Raw genomic sequence first — 15,154 nt, forward strand, 5'->3', positions numbered from 1 at the left:
ACAACACTTTACCCAAAGTGCACGCAGGAAGGCTGGGCTGCAGCAGCACGTGCCCCCCAGCTTTGCTCCATCTCACCCAAGGCACCAGGAAGCCCTTCTTCCACCACCACCCCCGCCCTGTCCTGTCTTCCCCACCCCACTGGGATGCTGGAGAGGGGTTACCTCTTCAGCCAGACATCACAGCTCATCGCTGGCACGCCACTGCTGACCTGGCCGGGGTGATACCGCCGCAACCTTGGCCCGGCTCAGCCCCAGCCCTCAGGACTCCCAGGCTCTTTCCTGAACCTTGGACTCACCTCTGCAGAATTTATGTCCTTCGCAGGGAGTCTGTCGAAGAAATCATCTAAAATGGACCTATGACACAAGCCCGGGGGTTAGCAGCACCACACGTGAGCTCGGCCAGTGTGTCCAGGGACAGCCAAGCCAGGCCAGGCAGCGGGAGGCAGAGGAGACCACACAGGGCTGCCACACCAGCCGCATCGTACAACGCAGAAAATGAGGCTAAAATAGCACTGGGATAAAGGACGGCAGTGCTGGGACTGCTCTATTTAAGCAACTGTTACAAAGCAGATTTACAGAAGATGTACAAGGCTGGGGGACACCCAACTCTTGCTGGAAAGCTTCGGGCTCTGGGCTCCCAGTTCCCAAAGGCATCGCAGAAGATAACTCGCCTTCCCAGGCAATCACTGTTGGGGCAGGGAGGGAGGTGGAAAAGCCAAGGATGGGGCAGATCAGAAGGATTTGGGGAGGACAAAGAGATCTTCAAGTGAGATCTCTCACAGGAGAGGCTGTGTCTGAAAGGCACTCACTTCTTTCTGGCCTGCAAGCCAGTGTCCTGGGCTCTCCTACTGCTGCCCACAGCCGGCTGGGAAGCTTTGGCAGATTTAACAGAGGTTTCATCTGGAAACAAGACAGGGAGAGATGAGGATGATGGACACGGGCATATTCCTGACCTAGGCACTCCAAAGGGGGATCTGCTGTCTACCCCGGGGCCACAGAGGCTTTTAATCAGAGGTGAACTTCACTTTGCCTCCCCAAAAGCTGATGTCCAGCCTATTCAATGGCCTCTGACTCCGAGAAGCCCTGCTCCCTGCTCCATCCCCTCCTCACAGCTGGAGCCCCCTTGCAGATCAATGGCTGTTGCACCAGCACCTCCTGCTCCCAGGAGGGGAGTAAGAATAGAAGGACGCTGCCCTTTCAGCTGAGAAGAAGGTTCGTTTTACCATCATAGCCCAGGAGGTCACCAAGCACATCATCGATGGAGCCTGAAATGAGACAAATTAAGCTGTTGAGGCAGGTGAGCTCACCAAGCAGGCATAGGAAAGCTCCCAGTTTCAGTATGGCTTGCTCTTTGGAAATCTGCTAGAATAAAGTTTTGGTCTTAAGCATCATCAGCGTCAGGCCTTCCTTGTCAGTCTAGAGAGAACTGCCAGGACCTGATCAGTATTTTGTGGATAAAAAATTTAGCTTCACTTAGCCAGAAATGGGGTATCTTTATCAAATGAACCAGCTGCTTTGTATTCAGTTAGTCACTGGCCACAAGCAGCACTTAACCTGTGAGCTCTCACCCCGCAGGATCTCGAGTCCCTGGGCAACCCCAAAAGCACTGCTTCAGTATCAGGGGCTGCAAGAGGCCTCCAAACAGTATCCCTCCAAACAGGGATAAGGTGATGGGAAGAACTGAAACAAATGCTTATATTCTCCCCTGAATTTGGGAAAGCCCACAAGAAAGGAATGTGGGACCTCAATAAACAAATCCGCTTGATGTGAGAGGCAGGTGAAAATTTCTGGTTCAGGAACGACATGATGATGCACTCAACCATCTGCAGCTTTCAGACAAGGATCATGAAACATTTCAGTAGCCAGGACTGCCACCTGAGAGTGTCGTCCCCCCCCCCCCTGCCCCAGGCATTCCCAGCAGATCGAAGCACCTACGGACAGCAAAAGGAAAGCCTGCAGCATATGTACGTACCTCTTAAACTTTTCTTGGGTTTTGTAGCCTGGGGAGAAAGAAAAATTCCCTCATTAGAAAATGAAGCAAGTCTGTCCTGGACTTTCTCAAAACACACTAAAGCCAGAGGCAGGTTTCTCCAGAGCATCCCATAAACAGCAGCGAGGCCCTCCTCCTGCCCGTGCTGTTTGGGAAATGACACGTGAAATGCAGAACTACAAAGGTATTTCCAACTTCAGAGACACGGGTGAGCACAGCCCCTCCCGACTGCCAGCTGGGCAGGACCCTCCAGCCCTTGGGACCACTTCTGCCTCCAGGCAGAGCTGCCAGAGCATCAGATCCGGATTTCCCAGCCCCGCCTCAGCCCCGCACCGCAGGGCCACGCTCACCATCAGCGTCCGTTTACGGATTCTTCTTCCACGTTGCAGGGGGACCCGGCACCACTGGTCACATCCACACCCACCTCCTGCCTGAAGGGAGAGGAGGGTTCCCCGATGTGCCACCACGGCCGGAGGCACCTCTCCCACAGAGATGTCCCTCTCCGGCTCGGGGGGCTGCAGCCTGCCAGGCTGGCTCCGCGCCGCGCCCACCCCCCGAGCCCCTCTCAACAAGGCTCCATTTGAGTCTGAAAAACACTCCCCCCCCGCTCCCCAAACCGGCTTCGTGCTCCTGCAGCCCGGGGGGGACATCACACCCCCCCCAGGGAACCAGGGAGGGTGAAGGTTCCGGCCGCCCCCGACCCCAGCACAGCCCGGGGGGTCCCGCTTAGCCCAGAGCCTGCGGAGCAGCCAGGGGCAGAGGGAGGGAAACCCCCCCACCCACCCCCCCTTGGGTCCGGGGCACCCGCGGGGACCTGGGACAAGCAAAGCGCTGCTGGAGGCGAGGGGTGCGCGGCCCGGAGGCGCGGAGCCCCCCACTTACCGCTCAACCGCCCCCCGGCTCCGCCTCTGCGCATCCCGTTGCCATGGCGCCCGCTGCCCCCTGACCCCGGCGCCCCGCGCCAGCGCCCGCCAGACCCCGAGCCCGCAGCCCCCCAGGGCCGAGCCCGCAGCCCCCCGAACCCGCAGCCCCCTCACCCCCAGCCCCCCGAGCCCGCAGCCCCCCAGCCCGCACCGGTAGCACGCCGGACACCCGCCCCCGGAAGGCCGCGGCTCACCCGGCACGGCCCCTCCCCCCCGCGGGACGATGGGATGTGTAGTCCCGGCCGGGCCCCCGGAGCTGGGGGTGCCCCCAGCGCTGCACCCCCCGCACGAGGGGCTGAGAGCGGCTGCGGTGCCCCCGGCCACCCCCAGCACGTGCCCTGGCACAAAGCGGGGCTTTAACGCCCTGGCCTGGTGTTTAATTGTTGTTAATTGGCGCCAACAAGGAGCAACGCCAGCCCTCCTTTCGAGACCCCCGGGCACCAGCGGGAGCACAAGGAGCCAGCCCCAGGCCAGGCACCGGGGGATTACAGCCCCCAGCCCCGCCATGGGGCACCCAGCGCCCAGCCCCCTGTGGAGCACAGCAGGCTGGGCGCAGGAGACGCCGGCAGCCCCCCCGTTGTTATAAATTCAGACCACAACGGATCATAATCCAATTAAAATTTTATTAATTATAGCAAGTAGAATATGAGCAAAACAGCGCTGGACGGCAGGGGAGTCTGTGCTCCGCCAACTGCCGCCCTGAGCAGTTCAAACAGTCCCTTTTTATACATCTTTACCCGTGTTCATGAAGTAGTGGAGGTATTGACCCTTCACTCATATATCCTTATGTGGGGTTGTCTGTCTTGTTTCTGTCGGTTCCTGGACATCTGGCGGTTATCTTATCTTTCACAAGCAGTAAGCGTTTTCATATATTTTGTTGCCTAAACTTTACATTGAGCTTAACATAAATCTTAATAAACAATACCCTAGTCCATACTTTCTCACAATCCCCCCTTTTTCTTTTTATCCTATTGAGCTTAACATAAATCTTAATAAACAATACCCTAGTCCATAGTTTCTCACAATCCCCCCTTTTTCTTTTTATCCTATTGTTTATTAGAGGCTACTTTCATTCTCGGCACTGCAAGTAAACCTTTTTCCACAATCCCAACATTTATCATAACACTCACAAGGTAATACGTCACAATTACAATAGGCATAGTTGGGTAATACATATAATAATAACATACAAAACCAAAACTTAAAAATAAAACTTTTTCTTAACACATTCCCTTTTTTTTTTTTTTTTTTAACATGCGTCACTATCATGGCTAGACTATAGGGATTTTGCATGCGCGGTCTTTCCAGATTTTTCCAGCACATTCTGTGGGGCTTTAAAATCGCGCATGCGCATGTTCAAAGGTATACACGGACCATTCGCGTGATCAACAATGGCTACTGCGTGCCCAGATGAAGTCCCAAACCCATTTCCCGAGCTTACCACTCCGGTAAGTCTGTTAATGGTAACATTCATGGCACTATGGCCAAATGACAGGTCCCTGTTTTCAATGTAAGGTTTTCTCACCACCAGACCACCACGTCACCTGCCAGAGAAGAAGGGTCTAGAGTGGACATTTCGCCCTCTGAACATTCTGTAAGGTGAGTGTTCTCAAAACGTTTAACCTATATGGTTCATTAGAAAGAAGATCAAAATTTTATATATATATATATTTTTTTTTTTCCTGTTGCTGTTTAGGCAGAGGGTGCGTTTTTCTGTTGTCTCACGTCAAGAACTTATGGCGGAGGTGAAAAAGTATAAAAGGCGTTTCCATATCCTCGTCTTTGCGTTCCTGGCGCTTGTTTTTGTTGCTATTCTATTTTTTTTTTTTACTCAGCTTACATTGTTATCTGAATTGTTAAGAGTCAATTGTTTCCAAATTCTTGTTGGCTATTAAAATGTTATTTTGTGTGTACATTTTGTCATACTACTCGCATTTGTTTAACGCCATCGGGTGAAACCATAATAGCAAATTGCATGTTAGTTATAACGTGTTGAATTAATCTTATAAAACATGGAACAGCACATGGCAAAAACAATAAGGTGGCTAATCCACATAACAAATAAAATAGGATTCGTTTTACCCAGGGGCTCCCGAGAAGCCAGGAAAACAAGTCAATATTCGTCTTTCCAAGTTCAGACGGGAACATGGGCTAACTTCCCTGTCTCTGATGTGATTTGTTTAACTACCTCACCATTGTCATCACTTTTCAAACAACAATTGGAAACATTTACTTTATCACAAACACCTCTTTCTTCGGCTAGCAGGTAATCGAGAACCATCCTGTGTTGATAAGTTGCATTTCACGTCAAAAGCTTTAGCTGTTTGATTAGTAATAATTTCCAAGACAGCCTGTAGACGAATGATATGATTCAGGTTGTAGATAGGTTCTCGAGCACCGTTAATAAGTTCATTAGGATTCCAAGTTGCAGGTTTATAATACTGTATGATACGTTGTGGTGTCCATTCATTTAATAAATATTGGTACCCCCTCAATTCTTGGGAGTCTGGAAAAATCAACTTGCCACTGTTGCCCTGGCTAATTTTCAAACACATTTCACATCGCTGAGTCACCTGTTTTATTACAGTATACAAGTTCTGCCCTATCAATTTCTGATTTAGACTTTTATATAAATTATCAGCTCCCCAATGCATCCTATTATGTTCTATTACGGCTGTGGTCCATATTAAATTGGATGGTACCACTATACGACCATCCCTCAAATAAGTCCACTTATTTATTTTATCATTCATGTCCTGAATGACCTTTAAGTTTTCTTTAGAATAATTTGGCTCCTGATCTGTACTTACAGTTTGGATTTTACCATCTGGTATTAAGGATAATTCCTTCTTTCCTACCTCTTCTGCTACTTGTATGGCTTCATGGTCGGCCAGGCGGTTTCCAATTTCCAAATCAGTGCCTTAATGGGCCATCTTATGTTCTTCCTTCCTGGACGACCCTCTTATAACAGAGGGGGCCCTTCCTCACATCAAGGTCTGGCATGGCACATGTCCCCACCGCTCAACGCCTACTGGGTTGCAGCCAGCAGCAGAGCTCAAGATCCTTCTTGGTGGCAAACACAGAGGCCAACCCAGTCTTGCCCTTGATTGTGGTAGGAGGCACCTGACCAAGCTTATTCCTTGTACTTTGTTGTCAATGCAGAGTTTCATCTGCACATCCCATAACAAGTCACAGTCATGGTAAAACACAGATTTACATTAGTAGAACTACTACAGAGTGTATTTTATTTTAGTTTTTATGCAATATTCCCCACAGCCTTGCTGACCAAGGGATATTGTTTTACCTGAACTAGGCAGGCCTCCTGTTTATCATTTTTACTGTAACAGGGAAAGCATTTTTCCCTTTACTTGGAATTTACTTTCAGATATACCTGGTTAAAGATTTCTTTTACTTCAGGGAGGTCCTCTCTTCCACTTTTCTGTTGAATTAAAGATAAGCTCAACATCTTAGTTAATTGATCATTTTTAACTTTTGGTTTCATTTCCCCTTCTTTAAACGTCTAGGTGTTCTAATAAATCTCTTCCCAACAAAGATTTTGGTGAATTTGGCATTCTTATTTGTTTTCTTAGTTTGTACTTTAAAGGTTTCAGGATATTTTCCTGGTGGCCAGCAGCTCCCACAACTGTAACAAATTCTTTTCACTGAAGTTTAACACCAAATAAGTTGGTTTTGTATTCACCAACTTTTCTACATCACGATTACCTTAGTAAAAATCAACTCGAACCTTTATCCAGTCCTATTCACAACTGACTTTCAAACATCTAAATTTCCCCATCAGAGATTCACCTTTACTCTCCTCAGACCCGCTGCCTGCCCTAGAGGGGCCGTTACCGGTCCTGTTGTGCTGCAAATGCTGCAGCAATCGGGGTGACATTGTCAGGTCCTTCTGCTCAATCGTCAGCAACAGCAACCCCCTCCTCCCCACCATCGGAAGGGTTCGGGGCAGGAGATGCTGTTCCTGCTCTGCAGGTTACACAAGCCTGCCTCTGCTACAGCACTTCTATTTTAACTCTTTCTTACCCTGAATGCAAATCTGCTACTTGTTGCTTTAAGTCTGTGTTATTACATATCAGCCTTCGCAGGCAAACAGCAAACACCCTGCCATGCATCCAGCGTGACTCAGCCGCACCTTCGAGGGGATACGGGGCTTTGTACAAACTCACCCCAATACTTTAACACTTTCACAGGGTCTAGATAGCAGCGGGAGGGGAGTGAGGGAGGTGGTAAGAGCTGGGGGGGAGGAGGGCGGTGGAGGTGTATACGGAGGGGGAGAGGTCGGTATCTCATCCTCACTTCTATTCTTCTTCTTTTTCCCCCCTTGTTTTCTTTTAACGGGAACACGAGGGCCCTAGTTTCAGACCCTACCCATAAGGAAGCATACTCACTTTCCTCCAGGCAAAAGGGGTCTTTTGAATTCACATATATATTCAAAGCCTGGCATATCCAGTCTTCAGATGCCCCGAAGACCGGTCAGTAGAGGTGGTCACCCCTAATTTGTTTCCCACCCCAAACTTCCATACAGTAGTGTATCAATCTTACTTTACTCTTACCCTGCCTAGAAGGGTACGCATCCCAAAATTTTATCGTTACTCCTAGCGGACTCTCCGGTGGTATCTGTGGGAGCCTAATCTGGACCCCAGAACCACCCATGGGATCAGAGGGCTTTGCTTTTCCTCTGTCCCGTCTTCCGAGGCGCCTTCTTTCACTCACGCACTCGCTTCCCCTGGTTCGTGGCGCAGCCCCTCGCGGGGTCTGGAAACCGCACTACTGAGGGTCCGCACTCACTTTGCCCTCCCTGGGCGTCTCACACAAGCACGCTTCAGGATACCCAACCCCAACCGAACGGTTAACCGGCCTATACTCACGCGTCCTGCGTCTTCATTCGGGCTTCGTGCACAAAGATTACGGGGTAACCGGTTTTATTTGCTCACTGTCACATTTGAGGTTCGTCGGTAAAGGATTTGGCGTAGAAGCACCCCGACAAGGGCCGCTTATCCAGCGGGGCGCCTCCCCTGCCACGGACCTCAGGGCAGATTGCCTTTATCCAAGTCACGGCACCAAAATTGTTATAGTTTAGCTGTCCAATGAAATGCCAGAGACTGGCCAATTAGAAAATGTGATTTATTAAAGCAAGCGACAAGTAAGCAAAACAGCGCTGGGCGGCCGGGGAGTCTCCTGCTCCACCAACGGCGCGCAAATTCAAGCAAGCTGAGCAGCTCTTCTTGTCTTCCCCGAGGTCACTTCTGACACCCTCAGTAGCCCCTCTGCTGCTTCTGTTGTGGTGGTTTCTTGCCAGACAGGACGTTCCCATGTTTGGTGTAGCAAGATCATATTGTGGACATGTCTCTTCTTGTTAAATAGGAAGTTCTTAAGACCACCACGACGGGTTCGTTCCTCTTGCTTGCCTTGGTCGATCAGCAAATTACCTTGAGTTACTTATTACAGTACCAGCCCAGGAGAGAGGGGAGGCTGCTGCAGCCCCCGCCCCGGCTGCGGCCAAGGAAGTGTGTTCCAGTGGGCACACGCGTGCCGAGCGGGCATGCCCACCGCACACACGTGTGCATGCAGTTCGGGTCAGCGCTAGGTTATGCGGTGTGCATACCCGCACAGGCAGGCAGAGGCAGCCCCCAGCCCCCGGTGCCTGTAAGCACGCTGCAGGGGGCTGCGCTTTTCCAGCCCCGGGTGGGCACCGGGGCCCGGGGGGCAGCGATCTCCCTCGGGCTCTCGGCAGAGGAGCTCGGCAGCAGCCCGGGCTGCGAGAGGGGGGCGGCTCGGGGGGCGGGGGGCCACCCGGGGCGGGGGGCCACCCCTCCCGGCCGGCGGGCGGTCCGGCAGGCGGTGCCGCGGGCTGGAGCGACCCCGCCCGCCCCTCCCTCGGGGACAGCCGGCGGCTGGAACCCGGTGGCCGCCCCCCGCCCCCCCGCGCCGCGGTGCGCTCGCTGCGGGGTGCGCCGGCGGGGCCGCTGTGCCCGGGCCGCAGACCCCGCACGGCAGCCGGGAAGGGCTCCGCCGTCCCCCCCCGCCCTGCCCGGGGGCGGCTGCGGGAGCGGCGCGGGCGAGCCGGGGGAGCTGCGGGTGACGGGCGCCCCCCGAGCGGTTGCGGAGGACGGGAACGGCCGCGGCAGAGGCCGCGAGTGCGGCGTGAAGGTGCCGGTCAGCCGGAGCCGCCTCCCGCGGGGGGCCCGGGCTCGCTACCGGGTCTCCGCGCGGTCGGGGCTGTCGCTGCCGAGGTTCGAGACGTTTCGCCGCCGCCCCTCGCCCCGGCACGCTCCTGCGACGGCGGCGCTGGCCGTGCCCGGCTCGGGGCAGGCGTTTGCCAGCCGGAGACCGGACCCCTTTTCCGGGAGAGGCCGGAGCGAGGCGGCGAGCGCCGGGGAGCGCGCAGGGAAGGGAGCGGGCAGCCCTCCGCAGGGGGCGAGCCCGGGGGCTGCGCTGCGGCTCCGCACTCGCGGCTCCGCCTCAGCCGCAGGCAGCCCCCGCAGAGCCGCCCCCGGCCCCGCGCCGCGCCGCAGGCAGCCCCCGGCGCCCCGGGAGGCACTGCGGACCGACGGCTTGCACATCGGTGGTCAGCATGTAAGAAACTATGGACTAGGATATTGTTTATTAAGATTTATGTTAAGCATAATGTAAAGACTAGGCGCCAGATATCCAGGATGCCTCTTGTGAAAAATAAGATAACTGCCAGATGTCCAGGATGCTGCTTGTAAAAGAGAAGATAACCGCCAGACAGAAACAAGACAGACGACCCCATATAAAGATATATGAGTAAGGGGTTAACACCTCCACTACATCCAGGATGCTGCTTGTAAAAGAGAAGATAACCGCCAGACAGAAACAAGACAGACAACCCCCTATAAAGATATATGAGTAAGGGGTTAACACCTCCACTACTTCATAAACACGAAAGTAAAAAGTATAAAAAAGGACTGTTTAAACTGCTCAGGGCGGCAGTTGGTGGAGCGCAGACTCCCCTGCCGTCCAGCACTGTTTTTGCTCATATTCTACTTGCTATAATTAATACAATTTTAATTGGATTATGATCCGTTGTGGTCTCAATTTATAACAATTCCTGGTGCCGTGACTCGGATAAGGAACAGTGGGCTTTGGTCCTCCGGGGAGGCACCCCGCGACATTTCGCGGCCCCGCGACCAACAGCTTACTCCAACCTTACCGACGAACCTAAATTCTAGAATAATGAGCAAAGGAGAAACCGGTAAAATCCCATAAAAATTCTGTGCACGGGAGTCCGGACGAAGACGCAGGACGCGTAAGTATATTGCGAATTTGTTCGCAAGGTTTGCCGTTCAGGCGGGATTGGGTTTCCTGGAATATAACGAGTGAGAGGTTCGATATACTGAACCAAGCGAGTGTGGACTCTTAAGTACTGCGTTTCCCATCTCCCGCGAGGGACTGGGCCAGGAACAAGGGGAGCGAGTGAGTGTATGTTTGTGGATATTCCAGAAGATGGGGGCGAAGGGCAGCAAGCCTTCGACTCCCATGGGAAGGGTACCCACTGTACCTAAGAATACCCCTCTGGCATATATCTTGGACAATTGGAGATATTTCCCTGGAACCCTAGGGAAAGATAAGCAGAAAGTGATAGAATATTGTACTAAGATATGGGGAGGGAAGAGGATTTCTAAAAATGTCTTTTGGCCAGTCTATGGGTCAGAAGAAGATTGGGTAAGACAGCAATTAAACCTCTGGGTTAATAATAAAAAAACCCCTTAACCCGGAGGAGAGTCAATATGTGGAGGTGTGGCTAAAAAACCAGGAGCTAGACTTTACCCGCTGAATAAAATAAAAAAACTAAACAAAAGAAAAAGAAGGGAGAGTTAGACGAAACCCTTCTAACCCCCCCTCCTTACATTCCTCCTCCTGCTCCTGCAGAGGTCCCCAGAGCGCCCATTCCCCCACCAGAGTCGGAACAAGGGTCTCCCCCTCTTCCTAGACGCGTAACTAGAAGTCAAAAAGGGGCAGCTCAAATATACCCCCTAAGAGAAAAGCCCATGGGGGGGGACCTCAACCTGTGATCGGATATATTTCTGTGCCTCTAAATTCGGCTGACCTACGAGATTTTAAAAGGACCGAGATGGGAAACTTAATTGAGGACCCACTCGGAGTGGCAGAAAGATTAGATCAATTTCTGGGACCAAACCTTTATACTTGGGATAAGATGCAATCTATCCTTTGTCAATTATTTACTACCGAGGAAACCCAGGGACCCCAAGCAGATATTAAATGGCCACTCCAAAGACCTAATTGGGATAATCAGGATCCGGTGCATAGAACTCATATGCAGGACCTGAGAACTATAGTAATTCAGCGGATTAGAGAAGCAGTACCCTAATTGTTACTGTGATTTTGGCTATATTTTTTATAATAATAGTGAGCTCTTGGTGTTGCTGTAGAAAGATACCTGTGTGTTGCATTTTGTAAGTAGTAATTCTGTAAGTGATAAGTGTGTTCTGTGAGTGTAAGCTGGAATGTGGAGAAAAGTGGCCTTTTAATTAATAATTACAAGGTTATTAATAATTGTTATACTCATTTATGCTGGAAATGTGAGAACATTTCTGTATTCAGTATATTACAAATGTTGGTATGTGGTTATTGTCTTGAACATCCAAGGGGTGAATGTGAACCTCTGTATGTTTTAAAGTGTATATGGTGTAAAGAATTATTATATGTATGGTGGCGACAAGAAATTGAATGCCCTGACTGTAAGGTTTGGACGCCTTGGGATAAGAGAGAGAGCTGTAAGTGAAATTAGAGTCTCTGTGGCTGGGATAGCGATTGAGATAATAGTAAGAAAGGTCACTGGAAGGAAATGGGGGGGGCAGCTGGGGGAAGCGTGAATAAGAGAACTTTGGCTAAGTACTGCAATCAGTGGTGGCCCCTGTATAAGTTAGGGGACAGAGAAAATGGCCCTTAAACGGCACACTGAATTATAATGTTTTGCTAAAATTAATGTTATTTTTAAGGCGAGAGGAAAAATGGGATGAAGTAATGTATGCTGGTATGTTTTTCACTCTGAGGAATCACCCAGAGTGGCAAAAGAGTGTGGTATTAACCTAGCTCCACAAGATCCCTTAATATTAGCAATGGAAAAGGATCAGAGGGGAGGTTGTGGTTCCTTCTATGGAGCAACCAGAATGAAACACGTTGTAAGATAAAAAAACTTGTGCTAATGTATGTAAGATCTGAAGCCGGGGGGGGGGGTGGAGAGTCAAAAAACCCTGTGAAAGTGTTAAAGTATTGGGGTGAGTTTGTACAAAGCCCCGTATCCCCTCGAAGGTGCGGCTGAGTCCTGCGGGACGCATGGCAGGGTGTTTGCTGTTTGCCTGCGAAGGCTGATACGTAATAACACAGACTTAAAGCAACAAGGAGCAGATTTGCATTCAGGGTAAGAAAGAGTTAAAACAGAAGTGCTGCTGCAGAGGCAGGCTTGTGTAACCTGCAGAGCAGGAACAGCATCTCCTGCCCCGAACCCTTCCGATGGTGGGGAGGAGGGGGTTGCTGTTGCTGACGATTGAGCAGAAGGACCTGACAATGTCACCCCGATTGCTGCAGCATTTGCAGCACAACAGGACCGGTAACGGCCCCTCTAGGGCAGGCAGCGGGTCTGAGGAGAGTAAAGGTGAATCTCTGATGAGGAAATTTAGATGTTTGAAAGTTAGTTGTGAATAGGACTGGATAAAGGTTCGAGTTGATTTTTACTAAGGTAATCGTGATGTAGAAAAGTTGGTGAATACAAAACCAACTTATTTGGTGTTAAACTTCAGTGAAAAGAATTTGTTACAGTTGTGGGAGCTGCTGGCCGCCAGGAAAATATCCTGAAACCTTTAAAGTACAAACTAAGAAAACAAATAAGAATGCCAAATTCACCAAAATCTTTGTTGGGAAGAGATTTATTAGAACATCTAGACGTTTAAAGAAGGGGAAATGAATCCAAAAGTTAAAAATGATCAATTAACTAAAATGTTGAGCTTATCTTTAATTCAACAGAAAAGTGGAAGAGAAGACCTCCCTGAAGTAAAAGAAATCTTTAACCAGGTATATCTGAAAGTAAATTCCAAGTAAAGGGAAAAATGCTTTCCCTGTTACAGTAAAAATGATAAACAGGAGGCCTGCCTAGTTCAGGTAAAACAATATCCCTTGGTCAGCAAGGCTGTGGGGAATACTGCATAAAAAAAAACTAAAATAAAATACACTCTGTAGTAGTTCTACTAATGTAAATCTGTGTTTTACCATGACTGTGACTTGTTATGGGATGTGCAGATGAAGCTTTGCATTGACAACAAAGTACAAAGAATAAGGCTGGTCAAGTGCCTCCTACCACAATCAAGGGCAAGACTGGGTTGGCCTCTGTGTTTGCCACCAAGAAGGATCTTGAGCTCTGCTGCTGGCTGCAACCCAGTAGGCGTTGAGCGGTGGGGACATATGCCATGCCAGACCTTGATGTGAGGAAGGGCCCCCTCTGTTATAAGAGGGTCGTCCAGGAAGGAAGAACATAAGATGGCCCATTAAGGCACTGATTTGGAAATTGGAAACCGCCTGGCCGACCATGAAGCCATACAAGTAGCAGAGGAGGTAGGAAAAGAGGAATTATCCTTAATATCAGACGGTAAAATCCAAACTGTAAGTACAGATCAGGAGCCAAATTATTCTAACTTATTTGAGGGATGGTCGTATAGTGGTACCATCCAATTTAATATGGACCACAGCCGTAATAGAACATAATAAGATGCATTGGGGAGCTGATAATTTATATAAAAGTCTAAATCAGAAATTGATAGGGCAGAACTTGTATACTGTAATAAAACAGGTGACTCAGCGATGTGAAATGTGTTTGAAAATTAGCCAGGGCAACAGTGGCAAGTTGATTTTTCCAGACTCCCAAGAATTGAGGGGGTACCAATATTTATTAAATGAATGGACACCACAACGTATCATACAGTATTATAAACCTGCAACTTGGAATCCTAATGAACTTATTAACGGCGCTCGAGAACCTATCTACAATCTGAATCATATAATTCGTCTACAGGCTGTCTTGGAAATTATTACTAATCAAACAGCTAAAGCTTTTGATGTTAAATGCAATTTATCAACACAGGATGGTTCTGGACTACCTGCTAGCCAAAGAAAGAGGTGTTTGTGGTAAAGTAAATGTTTCCAATTGTTGTTTGAAAATTGATGACAATGGTGAGGTAGTTAAACAAATCACATCAGAGACAGGGAAGTTAGCCCATGTTCCCGTCTGAACTTGGAAAGACGAATATTGACTTGTTTTCCTGGCTTCTCGGGAGCCCCTGGGTAAAACGAATCCTATTTTATTTGTTATGTGGATTAGCCACCTTATTGTTTTTGCCATGTGCTGTTCCATGTTTTATAAGATTAATTCAACACGTTATAACTAATATGCAATTTGCTATTATGGTTTCACCCGATGGCGTTAAACAAATGCGAGTAGTATGACAAAATGTACACACAAAATAACATTTTAATAGCCAACAAGAATTTGGAAACAATTGACTCTTAACAATTCAGATAACAATGTAAGCTGAGTAAAAAAAAAAATAGAATAGCAATAAAAACAAGCGCCAGGAACGCAAAGACGAGGATATGGAAACGCCTTTTATACTTTTTCACCTCCGCCATAAGTTCTTGACGTGAGACAACTGAAAAACGCACCCTCTGCCTAAACAGCAACAGGAAAAAAAAAAAAAAAAAAAAAAAAAAAATTTTGATCTTCTTTCTAATGAACCATATAGGTTAAACGTTTTGAGAACACTCACCTTACAGAATGTTCAGAGGGCGAAATGTCCACTCTAGACCCTTCTTCTCTGGCAGGTGACGTGGTGGTCTGGTGGTGAGAAAACCTTACATTGAAAACTGGGACCTGTCATTTGGCCATAGTGCCATAAATGTTACCATTAACAGACTTACCGGAGTGGTAAGCTCGGGAAATGGGTTTGGGACTTCATCTGGGCACGCAGTAGCCATTGTTGATCATGCGAATGGTCCGTGTATACCTTTGAACATGCGCATGCGCGATTTTAAAGCCCCACAGAATGTGCTGGAAAAATCTGGAAAGACCGCGCATGCGAAATCCCTATAGTCTAGCCATGATAGTGACGCATTAAAAAAAAAAAAAAAAAAAAAAAAAAAAGAACGTGTTAAGAAAAAGTGTTATTTTTAAGTTTTGGTTTTGTATGTT

At 49.2% G+C, this 15,154-nt stretch overlaps 1 protein-coding gene and 1 long non-coding RNA gene across 2 annotated transcripts in view; one reads left to right on the top strand and one right to left on the bottom strand.

Moving 5' to 3' along the window:
- Positions 1 to 14,476, top strand: part of LOC308057781 (uncharacterized protein) — a 490,296-nt gene extending 475,820 nt beyond the window's left edge. Inside the window, exon 2 of the mRNA XM_080411834.1 lies at positions 14,405 to 14,476. Within this exon, the coding sequence (XP_080267960.1) occupies positions 14,405 to 14,412 (8 nt within the window). The 3' untranslated portion in view covers positions 14,413 to 14,476. The remainder of the gene's footprint in view (positions 1 to 14,404) is intronic.
- Positions 362 to 2,973, bottom strand: LOC308057793. Its single transcript, XR_013925459.1, has 5 exons — positions 2,873 to 2,973; positions 2,341 to 2,421; positions 1,973 to 2,000; positions 1,224 to 1,265; positions 362 to 900 (listed from the first exon to the last, which is right to left on the bottom strand). It is a non-coding gene; the product is annotated as an uncharacterized lncRNA (long non-coding RNA).
- Positions 14,477 to 15,154: the final 678 nt, after the last annotated feature.

Source organism: Falco punctatus (assembly GCF_963210335.1).
Source record: "Falco punctatus genome assembly, contig: scaffold_34, whole genome shotgun sequence".
Lineage (NCBI taxonomy): Eukaryota > Metazoa > Chordata > Aves > Falconiformes > Falconidae > Falco > Falco punctatus.